The sequence below is a fragment of the Macaca mulatta genome, chromosome 18 (genome assembly GCF_049350105.2).
Source record: "Macaca mulatta isolate MMU2019108-1 chromosome 18, T2T-MMU8v2.0, whole genome shotgun sequence".
Taxonomy (NCBI): domain Eukaryota; kingdom Metazoa; phylum Chordata; class Mammalia; order Primates; family Cercopithecidae; genus Macaca; species Macaca mulatta.
In genome coordinates, this window is record NC_133423.1 from 1,600,089 (window position 1) to 1,618,364 (window position 18,276).

The 18,276-nt window shown below is 48.3% G+C and overlaps 1 protein-coding gene across 29 annotated transcripts in view; it reads right to left on the reverse strand.

The window, feature by feature from the left end:
- The window catches only part of ATP9B (ATPase phospholipid transporting 9B (putative)), a 295,624-nt gene that overhangs the window by 2,622 nt on the left and 274,726 nt on the right, over window positions 1–18,276 (reverse strand). For 28 of the 29 annotated variants that reach the window (XM_077974850.1, XM_077974843.1, XM_077974838.1 and 25 more), the window contains 3 exons: window positions 15,716–15,824; window positions 2,393–2,450; window positions 1,158–1,361 (listed from right to left, as the gene is read on the reverse strand). In XM_077974850.1, coding sequence (XP_077830976.1) covers window positions 1,158–1,361; window positions 2,393–2,450; window positions 15,716–15,824 — 371 coding nt within the window. Of the gene's footprint in view, window positions 1–66; window positions 957–1,157; window positions 1,362–2,392; window positions 2,451–15,715; window positions 15,825–18,276 lie in introns of all 29 variants that reach the window. The other variant, XR_013408181.1, reaches the window with a different exon arrangement.

Below are 18,276 nucleotides of genomic sequence, written 5' to 3' on the forward strand. Positions count from 1 at the left end.
CCATACAACTGTTTAAACATCACCGAAACCCAACAGTTAAGTTTCCTGTGTCTGAGAAGCACACACCTTGGCATTCCCGAGGAGACAGAGACCTACCCAGGTCTGAGGAGCTCACCACAGAAGGTGCACGTGCTGGAGGGCTGGCCATGTTCTGCAGGTGCGAAAGGATCTCCGCACATTCGTTCACATGTACGTAAGCACGTTACTACTGATCTTCACACCCGTTCCCAACGGGAAGTGATACCAACTCCAGTTTGCAGATGCAAAAGCTGAGGCTCAAAGCGGTGGTGAGTCCTGCCCACGCCTGTGACGCGTGTCTTTGTCATTTTGTGAGCTCACTGTGGCACTTAGCGTGTTCACGTGTCCCTGAGTATGTTAATTCATGATCATACAGGAAAATATTCTAAAAGCCGATTTTCAAAAGAAAAATAACTAGGACATTATAATTAGAAAATAACCATTTCTTAGAAGCCACGGGTATTTTCTGAGAGTTCTTTTATGTAAGAACAGGAATATTTCACATTTTCCTCCATAGAGGTTCACCACTGCACGAACGCTCAGGCACTGAGATGGGGACAGGTGCACAGGCGGCTCCGTGTTCGCTTCCGGCAGGCCCGAGTCCGGCTCCGTGTTCGCTTCCGGCAGGCCCGAGTCTGGCTCCGTGTTCGCTTCCCGCAGGCCCGAGTCCGGCTCCGTGTTCGCTTCCCGCAGGCCCGAGTCCGGCTCCGTGTTCGCTTCCCGCAGGCCCGAGTTCGGCTCCGTGTTCGCTTCCCACAGATCTGAGTCCGGCTCCGTGTTCGCTTCCCGCAGGCCCGAGTCCGGCTCCGTGTTCGCTTCCCGCAGGCCCGAGTCCGGCTCCGTGTTCGCTTCCTGCAGATCTGAGTCCCAGCTGCTCCCGAGTGGCTGTGCTGCTCATGTCAGGGGACCAGCCAGTGACCAACAGGGCTCAGCGCCTCCTGTCAGGGGACCAGCCAGCCAGTGACCAACAGGGCACCGCACCTTCATCCCTAGTGCAGGGACGGTTAGAGCAGGCACTTTCTGATACGGGTTTTACCATGATCCACAACTTAAGACAACGTATTCAGAAGTAACAATAAGAAAATGCTTCAAAATCATGAATAGACAATGATTCAGAAAACAATTCCAAGGCAACTTACCAAAATATTCATTGAGAAAAGCGAGTGAGGACACGTAGCAGCCCAGGCTGAGAAACTCGGCCACCACCATCAGCCAGTGCCATGTGCGGACGGTCAGTGCCACCATCAGCAGCTCGGTCAGGATCAGTGCGGTGAAGGAGATGGCCACCACATGGACGAACTCAGACTCGAAGAGCACTAGGGCCCCGTACATGAGGATGCCACCTGAAAAACAGCAGGAGCTTTTTCCACGCACACGAGCAGGGTGTAAGCAGCTAGAGGAAACAGCCTGGAACCAGCAGCCTCACTGAAGACCCTTAAACGAGCAGATAGGCTGGGTGCAATGGTTCACATCTGTCATCCCCGCACTCTGGGAGGCCGAGGCGGGCGGATCACGAGGTCGGAAGTTTGAGACCAGCCTGGCCAACATACTGAAACCCCATCTCTACTAAAAATACAAAAAAATTAGCCAGACGTGATGGCGCACACCTGTAATCCCAGCTACTCAAGAGGCTGAGGCAGGAGAATCGCTTGAACCCAGCAGACGGAGGTTGCAGTGAACTGAGACCATGCCACTGCACTCCAGCCTGGGCAACAGAGCGAGACTCTGTCAAAAAAAAAAAAAAAAAGCAGATAACTGTCATGCCCATGCTTCATGCTGATGAACAAATCGCTTAAACTCTGGATTATGGACACGCGAATACGGACAAAATAAGATGGGATCCCAGCTAGATCAGTTAGAAATGGCAAATAGAGGCTGACAAACATTCTCATCTCTGGATGCAAAGCCACACCTCTACTACCTCTACTTCAATTAGTGTAAATAGTTACGTGTTGCATGTAACTAATAGATCTGATCTGTTAGTTATGCTTTCAACAATCTCCCATTTAGATGAACACTAAACAAAGAGCAGCTAATGGCTTCTCCTTACAGAACTCAGATTCCTCAGTCTTTTCACCACTCTATGAAAGAAAGCCATTGTGCAGGGTATACAATGTGTAAGCGCTTGTTAAAATCTTTCTGGATTAACATTTAATTAAAAACTAAGTCAGTTTTTGGGTGACATGCATCAGTTAAAAAACAAAAGGGCCCATGTTGCTGGAATATTGATTGACAGGACAAACGGAAGGCAGTATTTAACTGCTGGTGACATCTTAAGCTGTTGGAATTTAATCTGCAAGTAAAAACAGTATTGCTAAAAGAAGACCAAAATAAAAAAATTCTTTAGTCCAGTAAACTAAGGATCCCGCCTTACCTTGGTAAATGCTGATTAAAACCCAGATGAGGAAGGTTTTGAAGGACAAGGATCTTCCCTAGGGAAACAGTGGAAGAGTGTCGTTAATGCGCGGAACCACCTGCTTGACTCACAAGCCCCATCCATGCCACCCCAGCCACCTGGTCTACCAGCATTTCAGGGTGCCTTTTCCTGGCACCCGAATCCTGAAGAAGCTGCCTGGGCCCCACACGTGTCCACTGGTGCCTGAGGTTAGAGGTTCAAGTTCTCTTCTGTTTGACCTGCCGTCTTGTTCGATGTTTAAGCCATAGTTCTAATAAGCCAGGAGTGATGTATACAAGCAAACATTTTAATGAACCAGGGGGAAAGGCTCTTGGCAATAAAAACATTTACCCTTATTGTGAACAAATACTTCTGTATTTACTGTTTAGTTTTTTCAGATCAAAAGATACAAAAGGTTAACAGCTCTTCAGTAAGGATGGCACATCCCAACTGAAGTAAAAAATTATCCCTCAAACCCTTGTTGGAGAACGTGTCACATCCATAACCCCACATGGATGGAATGGGTCCTTGTGCCAGGCTCTTCACTCTGCGAAGCTGAAGGCAGGTGATGAGGGGGCCGGAGGCAGGGGAGCTCTGGCCCACAGGGTTGCTTGTCCCGCCGCACCCCTGAAGATTAATTCACAGTCCAAGGAGAGAGGCTAAGTCACTAACAACTGCCCTGACCTGTTGGTGCTAAGGAGCTGTCAACAGTGACGCGTGTCGCGAGGCCCTGTCTTGATGCGAGGACTTCGTTTACTTGACACCTTCGCGTCTATTTTCTCAGTTACGGAGGGCAGACGTCGTTTCCATTTACAGACAACGAAACTTGAGAAGTTTCCTGATTTCCTTAGGTTCTCGCTGGAGGCTGGGGGCGCTAAGTGTAGTCTGCCGATCAGAGCCCAAAGTCCTACCCTGATTTAGAGCTTCCCCATCCACGGGGGAGATTCTCCGAAGGACAGGAAGTGGTTTAAAGAGCCACAGAGGAAAGACAAACCCTCACGGAAGCTCAGGGGACACAGAAGACAGCAGGGAAGATGGAGGACGGTGACAGGCTGTGCTCAGGGCCCGTCTGAACCCGCACCTGCCTGAGTCTGCTGAAGACCTTTACACAGGCATGAGCCATCAGAGAACAGAGGCGCGGACGCTGGAACTGCAGCTATGTTTCTGCAGGAGCCCACCAGTGGCAGATTTACTAATTATCATTCTAGTTGTAGTTTAAATATAAAAGACAAGTGTGGTGACATACTGTTTTCCTAGGTTGCAAGGGTTCGTGTGTGAAGATGCTGACGGAGCCTGAGCCCTTACCACACGTGAATATGAAAAGGAAGATTCAAACTCACTGTGATTAAAAAGCACTACTGCTGTTTTTTGTTTGTTTGTTTTTTGAGATGGAGTCTGGCTCTGTTGCTCAGGCTGGAGTGCAGTGGCGTGATCTCCGCTCATTGCAAGCTCCGCCTCCCGGGTTCACGCCATTCTCCTGCCTCAGCCTCCCGAGTAGCTGGGATCACAGGCGCCCGCCACCACGCCCAGCTAATTTTTTGCATTTTTAGTAGACACGGGGTTTCACCGTGTTAGCCAGGATGGTCTTGATCTCCTCACCTGGTGATCCGCCCGCCTCGGCCTCCCAAAGTGCTGGGATTACAGGCGTGAGCCACCGCGCCCAGCCAAGCACCACTGATTTTTAAAAAGCAAGAAACTTTTAAGTTAAACCGTTTATGTACTCTAAATAAGTTCTCACGGTACGTATTTCCCGAGCACATTTCTCTCCCTGGGTAATGGTAGGTGTTTGGTCTTTGCTCATGAAATTCATCTGTAATTAAGTACCTGGCTCATTTTAATCAAAAACTGTAAAAGGAAATTTATTTTGACATAAGAAAGAAAAGGCTATTTTGTGGCCTGATTTGCTGGAGTGTATTCAGTTTTATTCACGTGGGACAATGACGGGCGTCTACGTGGAAAGATAAAGCAGCGTTTGTGCGGTCTCTCTTGTTAGGAGCTGCCAGCAGGGAGCCAGCACCGCAGACCCGCACCCGTGGGCTGTTCCATATCGAAGCAGACGACATTATAGATTAATAAAAGCAAACACAACAGAACTGGTACAAAAACCATCAATAAAATAGATAGTTTGAGAAAAACATGCGTACATCTCCTATTAATGGCTCCCAGACTGTAGCTGAGAACAAAATCCTGTTATATTTGATGGTACAGACACGTTACTCAAAGAAGCAATTCATTCACTAAGGGTTTCATGTGACGGACAAAGTCGCTCTTCCTGGGCCAGGTACCACTTCCTCTGGTTTAGGAAGAGGAAGCCGTCTGTTACTCTGACTGATGCCCCCGTATGTGTGGAATACCTGGAGTGGAGTCCTGCCTAGCGCACGCCTTCCTGCTGCATCCTCGGGCTCAGGACTTAATCTCTGTGCCTCAGTTCCCTCCTCTGTGAAATAGAATAGTGGTATGTGGCTCATGTGCATGAAATAAAATGAGCCATGAAATAAAATATGCACAATGCCAGCAGCATAGTAAATATTCAATGAATGCTACTGTTATATTTACCAATTAAATATTATGGATTCAGAAAGTATATTTCTATTGTACCAAAAAACGTAAAAAATAAAATCAAGCTAATTTTTTTTTTTTTTTTGAGACAGAGTCTCACTCTGTCGCCCAGGCTAGAGTGCAGTGGCGCAATCTCAGCTTATTGCAACCTCCACCTCCCAGGTTCAAGCGATTCTCCTGCCTCAGCCTCCCTAGTGGCTGCGATTACAGGTGTGTACCACCACGCCCAGCTAATTGTTGTACTTTTAGTAGAGACGGGGTTTTGTCATGTTGGCCAGGATGGCCTCGAACTCCTGACCTCAGGTGATCTGTCCGCCTTGGCCTCCCAAAGTGCTGGGATTACAAGCGTGAGCCACTGTGCCCAGTCAAATCAAGCAAATTTTAAGGAAAGATTAACCCACCTTAAAGTCGTATGCGCACAATTATTCGTTTGGAAGGCTCAGGGCGGCGGTGCACGGAGCACGCTCATGCGTGCATGACATGAGACGGGGTCCCTCTGCGTGGATCGGCACTGTGGGATGAGACCAGCCCCTCCAAAATGCCAGGGCTCCTGTCCTGAGTCTGTAACCACTGTTCTCACTATTACAATTTATTCTCCCAGCCTACCTCCACAATATACTTTCTCTGATTCTTTTTTTTTTTTTTTGAGATGGAGTCTCGCTTTGTCTCCGAGGCTGGAGTGCAGTGGTGCAATCTTGGCTCACTGCAAGCCCCACCTCCTGGGTTCATGCCATTCTCCTGCCTCAGCCTCCTGAGTAGCTGGGACTACAGGCGCCCGCCACCACGCCCGGCTAATTTTTTGTATTTTTAGTAGAGACGGGGTTTCACTGTGTTAGCCAGGATGGTCTCCATCTCCTGACCTCGTGATCTGCCTGCCTCGGCCTCCCAATCTGATTCTTAGTAGAACAACAACAATAAAAAATTTCACCTGTTCCCATAATTGTAATTATTTGAGGGAAGTTTGGGAGTGTGGAGTAGAAAGATCCTATAGGCAGACACAAGAGGAGAAAAAGATGCAGCCAAAGTGTATCAAGAACAAACTCTACAAACAGAGAGGGAAGGATGGTGCGCATGGTGGCGCGGGGGAGAGAAGCCCCAATTAACTGGGGCTCTGCACGTGTCTCTGGCCTTGGCAGGAAGGGAGGCTGGAGAGGAAGAGTGGGTTTCCTGCCACTCAGCGCCCGGCCTGCCCTGCTCCTGAGGGTGTGAAGGTCCTGCAGCAAAGGGGCGGGTAAGCAACGTCCCAGCAGCTCCTCTGCTTGCCAGGCTCACTCCACTGTCGCTTTTCTTTCTTCTATTAATGGTCTGAAATTATGGTTACTGATTTCTTCAAGGTCTCATTCCTTCATTCTTACATGGATAAGCTCAATTTCATTAAACACAAATCATAGAATACAAAATGAACTTCAAATATTACTGGACAGAAAGTTGCTGGACAGGTTAAACGGGAGCTGCCAAGCAGACAGTGTGCACCTAAATGGGCTTGCTGCCGCGGACTGGTCGCAGCTGGGCCAGGGCCAGGCCAGACATGGGCTGGTTATAAACTCCATACTTTGAAGGATAAGACTGCAGCTTTCCAAACACAATTCTGATTTTGTAGAGACAGGGTCCTGATCTATTGCTGAGGGATGGAGTGCAGTGGTGCGATCACAGTTCACCGCAGCCTCCACCTTCCAGGCTGAAGTGATTCTCCAGTCCAGGCAGCTGGGACCACAGGCACATGGTGCCGTGCCCAATTCTGTTCATCTCTCCTAGGAAAACTGAAGACTTTCTCGGCTCTGACTCTGTTTTCTAATCATTTTGCCTTGAGATCACTTTAGACTTGCAGGGAAGCTGCAGAAGCAGTGCAGACAGCCCCACGGCACCGTCCAGCTCACCCAGGACCACGGCGCCGTCCAGCTCACCCGGGACCACGGCGCCGTCCAGCTCTCCCGGGGCCACGGCGCCGTCCAGCTCACCCGGGACCACGGCGCCGTCCAGCTCTCCCGGGGCCACGGCGCCATCCAGCTCTCCCGGGGCCACGGCGCCGTCCAGCTCACCCGGGGCCACGGCGCCGTCCAGCTTACCTGGGGCAACACTCCACGAAGACACAGACACACCCCTTGGCAGAGAAACGGTGCGGAGGTCCCGGTTTTTCTCGAACGCAATTTTCCTGCCCAGGGCCCCTGCACTGCCCTGGCCGTCATGTCTCCTGGGCTCTGTGATCTGGCCAGTGCCTCTGTCTCCCCGTCTTTAATGACCTGGCTGCTCCTCAAAGCTCTGGACATGTCTTTGTGGAATGCCCTTGTTTTGGATTTGTCCGATGTCTTCTAGCGATGACACTACTGGGGAGGATTTGTTGAGGGGACGCGTGTTCCCCGCAGGGCTCCACAGCAGGAGGTGTGGCCTCTCTCATCCCTGGTGATGGGAACTGTGACCCCGGGGTTCTGCGTCCCTTGGAAGACCTCGTGACAGTGGCTGCTGCCCTGATGCCTCCGCGGGGCCTCTGACTGCCCTGGTTCCTTCACATTTATAACTGGAATCCTCCGGTTGAGGAGGCGCTTTCTCTGCATATACATGGTGGAGGTGGAGGTATCTGTGTGCTCTCTGGGTACCATCTAGTCATGCTGCTGTCTGGGCTGCTGTGCAGGGCGTTAGGTGCTGGGCCCTGGGAGGCTCAGTCTCTGACGCCGTCGGACCCGTCTCCTCCACCAGCCGCACTGATTCTTGTTCAGCAGTTCCTTACTTTTTTGTTCCACAAGAAGTTCCAGGCTCATCTTGTATTTTCCTTGCCTCAGCCCTGGAATTAACCCCTTCTCTAGGGCTCTGCACGGTGGGGGACAGCACAGGGCCTCGTCCGCACGATCTGCACACTGAGCATGCTCATTGCCGCCGGGGTTCGATTCCAGCTGCTCGACGTACGGCCTAGGACTGTGTGTTTACTAAGCCATGCTCACACATGTCCATGTTTATTTCTTCATCTATTTATTTATCTCACAGAAATCACAAGCCCAAACTGATCTGGGCTTCAATCCAGCCCTATATTTCTAACTTTGTCACTAACAGGGAGAAATCTGCTTCTCATTAGCTACCAGGCATGGGCTTATTGGTTCCTGTGAGAAGCAAATGCCAAACGTAGCCCATGGTTTGCAGTTCTTTTTTTTTTTTTTGAGACGGAGTCTCGCTCTGTCACCCAGGCTGGAGTACAGTGGCCGGATCTCAGCTCACTGCAAGCTCCGCCTCCCGGGTTCCCGCCATTCTCCTGCCTCAGCCTCCCGAGTAGCTGGGACTACAGGCGCCGCCACCTCGCCCGGCTAGTTTTTTGTATTTTTTAGTAGAGATGGGGTTTCACCGGGTTAGCCAGGATGGTCTTGATCTCCTGACCTCGTGATCCGCCCGTCTCGGCCTCCCAAAGTGCTGGGATTACAGGTGCAGTTCTTTTTGTCTTCAGCCTTACAGCGAACCAGAGGCAAAAGCTTTTCCTAAGCCACTGAAAAGAGCTCCTTTCTCCCCAGCCCACAGCGTGGTTCTGTGGTTCATGGGCCCATGCAGCCCACGCTGTCCTCCCGTGGGCTCCATGCTGGTGCCGTCCAGTGGGCTCTGACAGGGGCACAGTCAGGTGTCCCCCACCACCACGCCACACAGAGCAGCTCCCGCACCCACACCCCCTTGGGCTGCCTCTCCGGTCACCCTCTACACTCAAACCTTTAGCGGCCACAGGCGGGTCTCTTCCCTACAGTTCTGCACCTCCCAGGTGTCAAGTAAAAAGAACCAACTTTCCAGTCTGGCTTCTGTTGTGCAGCAAAATGCAAAATGTATGATCCAACATGTCGTGTGAGCCAGCAGTAACCCTCTCACTGCTCAGCACAATCCCACTGCCTGGTGGTATGACACACAGACTGTCCATGTCCACTAGGATGTCCTTCCATCACGCACGGGCTGTCCCTGTCCATGGAGATGTCCTTCATCCACACACAGACTGTCCATGTCCACTAGGATGTCCTTCCATCACACACAGACTGTCCCCGTCCACAGTGATGTCCTCCATCCACGCACGGGCTGTCCCCGTCCACGGAGATGTCCTCCATCCACACACAGGCTGTCCCCGTCCACGGAGATGTCCTCCATCCACACACAGGCTGTCCCCGTCCACGGAGATGTCCTCCATCCACGCACGGGCTGTCCCCGTCCACAGTGATGTCCTCCATCCACGCACGGGCTGTCCCCGTCCACGGAGATGTCCTCCATCCACACACGGGCTGTCCCCGTCCACGGAGATGTCCTCCATCCACGCACGGGCTGTCCCTGTCCACGGAGATGTCCTCCATCCACGCACGGGCTGTCCCCGTCCACAGTGATGTCCTCCATCCACGCATGGGCTGTCCCTGTCCACGGAGATGTCCTCCATCCACTGGCTGAAGGGCATAGGGTTGTTTCCAGTTTTTGGCAACGATGACAGTGCTGCTGTGAACATTCATATATACGATTTAGTATGAATCTGTTTTCATCTCTCTTGGAGAAATACCCAGGAATGGACTACTGGGTCATGGGTAAATATATGTTTACCTTTGTAAGAAATGCCCAAACTGTCTTCCAAAGAGGCTGTGCCATCCTTCCTTCACCCCCACAGTGAAGGGGAGTCTCTGTTGCTCTGGGTCCTCCCAGCCCTTCATGTTGCCGGTGTTTTGGCTGCTCTAGCACTGGGGGGTACGCAGCAACTCACTGTGGCTTCAACTTGCAGTTCCCTGATGAAAGTGACACCGAGCATCTTCACAGGCTTCCTTGCCATCTGAGGATCATCTCTGAGGTGGTGTCCAGTAATATCTCCTGTCTGCTTTAAAAACTGGGTTGTTTTCTCGTTGAATTTTGGGGATGTCTTATATACTATAGAAACAACTCCTTTATCAAAAGTGTGACGTGCAAATATTTTCTTCCAGGCTGTGGCTTGTTTTTTCATTTCTTTAACAGTATCATTCACAGAGAAAAACGTTTTCTTTTTTTTTTTTTGGAGACAGGGTCTCACTCTGTCACCCAGGCTGGAGTGCAGTGGCTCAATCACAGATCACTGCAGCCTCCACCTCCTTGGCTCAAGCAATCCTCCCACCTTAGCCCGAGTAGCTGGGACTACAGGCACACAGCAACCACCATGCTCAGCTAATGTTTTCTATTTTTGGTAGAGACACGGTCTTACTATATTGCCCAGACTGGTATTGAACTTCTGGGCTCAAGTTTTCCTCTCGCCTTAGCCTCCCAAAGTGATGGTATTACAGGCATGATAAGTCACTGCAACTGGCCAAAACTTTTAAATTATGATAAAGTCTAATTTATTATTTTTTCCCTTTAAGGATCATGATTTTGATCTCATGTCTGAAAACTCTTTGCCTAACCGAAGGTCATGCATATTTGGTGTGTATTTTCTTCTGAAAGGTTTATAGCTTTACATGTAGGTCAAGGGTCCACTTTGGGTGCATTTTCACATGAGGTGTGAGGTGGAGGCTGCAGGTCTGTTGCTCATGAGCAGCCAGTTGTCCCAACAGCTGCAGACACAACTCTTCTCCATCTGATTTCCTCTCACGTTTGCCAAAGATCATCTGACAGATGTGAGTGTATTTCTGGGCTCTCTTTTCTGTTCCATTGATCTTTTTGTTTGTCCTTCTGCCAATAACACATTGTCTAATTGATTACTGTTTTACAGTAAGTCTTGGAATCAGGTAGTGTGTTTTCCAACTCTGTTCTTTTTCTAAATTATTTTGGCAATTCGAGTTCCCTTGCCTTTCCGTACAAATTCTAGAGTGAGCTTGTCAATGTGCAACAACACTGAAGCTCTCACTCCAGGAACATCTGTTCACGCCTCTCACTCCAGGAATATCTGTTTACGCCTCTCGATGCATGAACATCTGTTCACGTCTCTCAATCCAGGATCATCTGTTTACACCTCTCACTCCAGGAACATCTGTTTACGCCTCTCACTCCAGGAACATCTGTTTATGCCTCTCAACCCAGGAATATCTGTTTATGCTTCTCAATGCATGAACATCTGTTCACACCTCTCACTCTGGGAACATCTGTTCATGTCTCTCACTCCGGGAACATCTGTTCACATCTCTCACTCCGGGAACATCTGTTCACGCCTCTCACTCCGGGAACATCTGTTCACGTCTCTCACTCCAGGAATATGTTTACGCCTCTCGATGCATGAACATCTGTTCACACCTCTCACTCTGGGAACATCTGTTCACGCCTCTCAATCCAGGATCATCTGTTCACGCCTCTCACTCCGGGAACATCTGTTCACGCCTCTCACTCCGGGAACATCTGTTCACGCCTCTCACTCCGGGAATATCTGTTCACGCCTCTCAATGCATGAACATCTGTTCACGCCTCTCACTCCGGGAACATCTGTTCACGCCTCTCACTCCGGGAACATCTGTTCACGCCCCTCAATGAATGAACATCTGTTCATGCCTCTCACTCCAGGAACATCTGTTCACGCCCCTCAATGAATGAACATCTGTTCACGCCTTTCACTCCAGGATCATCTGTTCACGCCTCTCACTCCAGGATCATCTGTTCACGCCTCTCAATGCATGAACATCTGTTCACGCCTCACTCCGGGAATATCTGTTCATGCCTCTCAATGAATGAACATCTGTTCACGCCTCTCACTCCAGGAACATCTGTTCGCGCCTCTCACTCCGGGATCGCCTGTTCGCGCCTCTCAATCCGGGATCGCCTGTTCGCGCCTCTCAATCCGGGATCGCCTGTTCGCGCCTCTCAATCCGGGATCGTCTGTTCGCGCCTCTCAATCCGGGATCGTCTGTCTACACCTCTCAATCCAGGAACATCTGTTTACACCTCTCAATCCCGGAACATCTGTTTACGCCTTTTAGTTTCTTTCCTCAGTGTTGTTGGTTTCCAGCGCACAGATCTTGCGTGTATTTTGTTAGAGGTACACTTCAGTGTTTCACGTTCTTGTATTATTATAAATGCTTAAATGTATTATATTTACACATTTTTTCACACCCCAATTATTCATTGCTAATATACAGAATCAGAAATGATTTTGAAAAATTATTCCTTGTATCCTGAAACTTTATGAAGTTTACTAGTATAGGAGGTTGTATGTGCGTGGATTCTACATAGAAAATTATAGTATCTACAAACACAGATATTTTTATTTCCTCCTTTCTAATCTCAATGTTTTAAATTTCCTTTTATTGCTTTATTCACTATTATTTTGAAAAGTATATAACTATATGAATATACATTTCAAAAGATAAAACCATTTGAGAGTATTCTACAGAAAATAAAAAATAGTAAAGGGGTCCGAATGGTTCAATACCTAATAGTTTCAAAGATTTTATGAAGAACTGTATGATATTACCTACTTGATATCTTTACAATTAGCACAACTACAAATCAAATGTCTTTGGAGTTAGCTGGTAATGTAAGATTATGAATTGGTAACAAAATTCACAGCCACAATCTGAGATATTCTGGGACCACGTGGGCTGGCTCAGTTAACCAGGGTCACCTTACTAGTCCTGATGCCTGGATCTTGGAGTTAAGTAGCCTCTCTAAGTGGTCACGCACCATTCAGAATGAATGAAGACATGTGCAGAGTTAGGAGAGAGATGAGTAGGTCAGCTTCCTGTCTTATTGGCATCCAGAAAATTAAGTCCCTGAACTCATCTTGATTAAAGTTTAATAATTCAAAGCAAAATTTGAGCTTCAAAAGAACAACAAAATATTGTTGCAAATATACCATTTTCTGTAAAGAATAAAAGCTACATAGTTTTAGGAAAGCAAAGGAAATCCTGACTCTTGGTTTAACTGATTCATTCACTGCCTCATTCATTTATCAAATACTTACTGAATAGATACTGTGTCCATGTGTGGCTCAGGCCATCGAGACACAACAGGGGACAAATGTTTATACTCGAGGTTGGCTAACTCATTAGGACAGTAAATGAGATTTATAATGCGTGCCTTATTTGTACTTTTAGATTAAAAAGACTGGTTATCAAATACACATGAAAAAAAGGAGATTTTCTTTCCAGTTGAGTCTTTTCCTGTGTGCAGGGAATGCACGCCTTGCCTCTGAAGGTGTTTTATAAATTTACCGTGACCTGAGATATGTGACTCAGAACTGACAGGACTGGCACTCGCTGGTCAGCCACTCACATTTCAGCCTGTAGCCCTTTACGCTGTTGCTCTATGCCACGGATTAACTGCTTTCTTAGCCTGACTAGAACACAGGCTTGCTGAGAGCAGGGCTATGTTGTCTTACATCACAGGAGCTTGAGCCGACGGACTGGGGACTCGGTGTCCACTGACACTGACCAGCTTGGATAGACTACGTCGGCACATCCAGTCTCCAGCTGCCCCGGTCATCAGACAACAACGCAGAGTGCTGCAGTCTGCGCCACCTTGGTGAACTGTTCAGAAGTAACAGAAAGCTTCAAAATAATTCTTTAGCTTCAATAAGAAAAAACAACTAAATTAACTTTAGTGGCTCAGTACTTTAGTGCTATTTTCTTTTCAAAGGATTTGAAGTGTAGTCGATTAAAAAGAAAGTTACTGGGCAACAGAGCGAGACTCCATCTCCAAAAAAAAAAAAAAAAGTTACAATGCAGATAAGATGTTGAAGAAAAGAAGCCTAGAGAAAATGAGTGACTGAATTCTTGACCAAAAAAAAAAAATGTAGGGATGGTGATCTGACTTTAGGATACTAAAACAGTCTAAATTGTTGATCACCTTAACAAAAATGGAAATTTAATGCCCTTAATGAGATCCAACTCAATCAGAAGTGAACAGGGTTCAATGGCACCAGTGAGTAACACAAAACGTACTGATTCCATGGCCACAGTTAGGGATAATCAGCTGCTCCGTCAGACACCTGTGGCCTTATGAGCATCTTGTTTCCAGAGTGATTTAGATATCCACAAAGAAAGAGACTGGTGGGTACAATCTCAATCCTTGCAAACAGTGAAAACGTGTTAGTGCCTCACTCCAACAGCCGGTCAACATGGCTGTGGCATGATGGTCCTATGACAAGCTTCTCCCAGCACAGTGATCTAGGAGCACCGGCTGGGGCTACGAGACCCCTAGTGACCTTTGCCCTGCTTGGGTGCTGGTTTCCTAGGTTTGAGGGTAGAGCATCAAGGTTTAACGTTCTTACATGAAAGGCTTGTTTCCGTACGTTTGTAAGGCAGCATTTAGGTAAACATTTTTGGAGTCTCTGGGAATGAGGAAATGCGTATGCTACTAAAATGATCATTATTCATACTGGCTTCCCGAAGTTTTTGGATCTTTGCTCCCTACTCTGCTGGACTTCATCACAATGGTTTCATCAGTTTAAGACACTTAACCAGTCTTCCTTCGAGCTGTAGATGTGACCTGGTATGAGGTTTCCCAGTCGCCATGATGATATCACCATTATGATAATAATGCTTGATATTTATATTTCATGTGATACTGGTGAGCTAGCTTTATTTGTCTTGATTAAAACAGCAATGAGAATTCTTATTTTTTTTCAAGAAACTTTAAAGTCTTTATTTCATTAGACCCTTACAATAACATCAAGAAATCAAAAAGTTAACATGGCTTCCCCAGCACCTCTCTGGCTAATGAGTGGTTATAGCTGGACTAGAGTCTAGTTCGTCAGTCAGTGGTTAGCTGGGTAAGAGTCTAGTTTGTTAGTGGTTAGTTGTTATTAGATAGAGTATCATTTGTTAGTTACTAGTTAGACGGGAGTCTAGTTTCTCAGTTTGTGGTTAGCTAGGTAAGAAGGTAGTTGGTTAATTAGTGGTTAGTTGGACTAGAATCTGTTTGTTAGGTAGTCATTAACTTTCTTTAATGCCTAATCTAATTCTTTCTTTACCATACAGCTACTGCTTTAAAAATCTGAGTTGATAAACCTGTCATTTATCAATTGTAAATCTAAATTTAATTGCAGGTTAGTGGATTTTGTTCTCAATGTTGGCTCAAAAAAGCTAGCTTTGTGGAAAATACCAGAGTTACCATGATTTGTGTCTGCAGAGCTAAGCCTCTCTTCTACCCTGCATCCTTACACGTTCTATGCTATAAAATATGCTGTTGTAAGAATATGATAAATTCAAAGCCTCCTTTAATCCTAACAGAGCACAGTTTTAAGCCAAATAAATGCATCTTTTGCAGAGTTTCAGGTAACTGAAGTTTCCTGGGGTGGATTTTTTTCTTGGTGGCATCACTGCAAAAATAGTCTATGGACCCCAGGGACAGACGCATGCTGTCAGTCACTTTTCAGATATAATTGTGAAATCCACAACTATCGACAGACTTAGAAATACACAGGAAACGTGAAGCCCATGGGTTCCCCAGCTTTGGAACGCTACTTCTGCAGCAGGTGCAGTGACACTGTCCGGGAGCCTTTCTACAGAAATTACGAAGCGAGCTCTTCTCTGACATTTGGTGAGCTCACTTCATGAAAGTTCCACAAATGGTGAGAGCATCTTTTACAATTCTAATTTTACGTACGATATTAGAGCTTTGTTGCAAACATTTGAGAAATTTTTTTCCCTGAGATGTTTTTCCCCTTTTGAAGTTTAACTCAAAGAGAAAATGCCAAAAATAATTAGGAGACATAAAAAACGTCTTGAAGGACAGAGAATCGTTTTTCACAAAATGCTTGGAAATGCCTCCTGACTGGCCTGTTTCTCACTCGTGTAAAATGCCAGGCGTGAGTGCCAGTCTTGAGGCAGACAGCCTGCCTGAGGCCCATACCTTGGTGAGGTCCTTGTACAGCTCCGGGTAGAGCATCGCCATCTCTGGCTTCACGTCCTGGTCCAGGACTAAGGAGAACACTGGGAACATGGTGTATATGGTGGCATACCTGCAAGACCAAAAGCGGAGTGCAACGGGCCTGAGAAACTTCTACCACACGGCTATAAAGAGACCTCTGGATTAGAGGTCACAGTTTCAAAAACACCAAAACGTACTCCACAAAAACCAACAAAGTAATTTGGCAACCAAGTAAGATGATTGCGGAGACTGAATATTTATCTCAGAGCACAGTAGCATGTTTTATAAGTCACAAATGCTTACAGGGAGAAGAATGATTTTTAAAAATGTTTACCTTTCTATGTTGAGATCATTGTAGACTCATATGCAGTTGTCAGGAATAGCACAGAGATTTTCTGTGATCTTTACCCAGTTCTCCCGTTGGTAACATCTTAGATAAGTGTAGTGTGAACCTCACCACCAGGATCCATAAGGACACCTCCAGACCCAGGGCCCCTCGCACAGGGTCCCTCACGCGGACACCTCCAGACCCAGGGCCCCTCGCACAGGGTTCCTCACACGGACACCTCCAGACCCAGGGCATCCCTCGCACAGGGTTCCTCACACGGACACCTCCAGACCCAGGGCCCCTCGCACAGGGTCCCTCACGCGGACACCTCCAGACCCAGGGCATCCCTCGCACAGGGTCCCTCACACGGACACCTCCAGACCCAGGGCACCCCTCGCACAGGGTCCCTCACGCGGACACCTCCAGACCCAGGGCATCCCTCGCACAGGGTCCCTCACGCGGACACCTCCAGACCCAGGGCACCCCTCGCACAGGGTCCCTCACGCGGACACCTCCAGACCCAGGGCACCCCTCGCACAGGGTCCCTCACGCGGACACCTCCAGACCCAGGGCACCCCTCGCACAGGGTCCCTCACGCGGACACCTCCAGACCCAGGGCACCCCTCGTACAGGGTCCCTCACACGGACACCTCCAGACCCAGGGCACCCCTCGCACAGGGTCCCTCACGCGGACACCTCCAGACCCAGGGCCCCTCGCACAGGGTCCCTCCTGAGGCTGCTATGTAGTTGCAACCACTTCCCTCTGCCGCCTCCTCCCTATTCCCTGGTCACCAAGAATCTGTTCCCCATCTCTAATCTGGTCATTTCAAGAATGTCCAGCAGGCTAACTTTGGGGATTGGTGTCTTTTACACAGCGCAATTCTCTGGAGATTCATCTAGGTTGCTGCTGTATCAGTAGGTAATTTCTTTCTATTGCTTACTATTTAGTGGCAGGCAAATGAACTACAGTTTCCTTAACCACTGAAGTACATCTGGGTTAGCCCTAGTTTTTGATTATCACAAATAAAACTGCTGTAAATATTCACTGCACAGATTTTTTGGCGAAGTTTCCATTTATTTTGGACAGGAGTGCTGAGTGAGATGGTATAAACCTCAGGAGCGTGAGTGCTAGGTCTGGACAGGAGTGCCGAGTGAGATAGTATAAACCTCAGGAGCGTGAGTGCTAGGTCTCGACAGGTGTGCCGAGTGAGATGGTATAAACGCCCGGGAGTATGAGTGCTAGGTTTAGAAAGGAGTGCCGAGTGAGATGGTATAAACTTCCGGGAGCATGGGTCCTAGGTCTAGACAGGAGTACCGAGTGAGATGGTATAAACCCCGGGAGCATGGGTGCTAGGTCTAGACAGGAGTGCCGAGTGAGATGGTATAAACTTCCGGGAGCATGGGTGCTAGGTCTAGACAGGAGTGCCGAGTGAGATGGTATAAACCCCGGGAGCGTGGGTGCTAGGTCTAGACAGGAGTGCCGAGTGAGATGGTATAAACGCCCGGGAGTGTGGGTGCTAGGTCACATGGTGGCGGTATAGTTTTTCAAAGAAATTGTTAAAACATCTTCCAGATAGTAGGATTTATGCTCCCACAGCAATATAAGAGCTACCCAGTTTCCATGACTCTTCCCCACAATTCTGGCAGGTGTGAGGCGGAGCGCCCTGTGGTCTAACCTGGTCTCTGTGGCTGACGATGCGGGCATCGTTTCACGGGCTTGCTTGCGGTCTGTGCATCCCCTCACACACAGGGTGGCTGCCTCTGTGCCTTCTGTCCTTTTCTTAATGGGACTGCTCCTTCATGGCTGAGCTTGGAGATTCTTTAGGGACTGCTGGACACAAGTCTTGCCAACACCTGCTTTCCCTTCTGGAAGTGGCCCTCACTGGCTGCAGCATCCCGTGCCCATGAGGCCTTTCTCCAGCACCTGAATCCCTCTGCCTGCACGGTTTCCAATTATCCCCAACATGCCCTGTCACCCCACTGGCTGCTTTCAATGTGTTTCTTTGTCTTTAGTTTTCACCAGTTTGATTACGATTATCTTTGACTTTATCCTGTTCAGGGTTTGCTTACTTTCTTGAATCTGTGCATTTATGTATTTTGCCAAATCTGGGAGGTTTTCAGTCTTTATTCCTTCAAGTACTTTCCTAGCCCTGCCCTGTCCCTTCTCCCCTGGAACTCCCATGGCACCAACGGTCAGAGGCCAGGGCTCCCACGG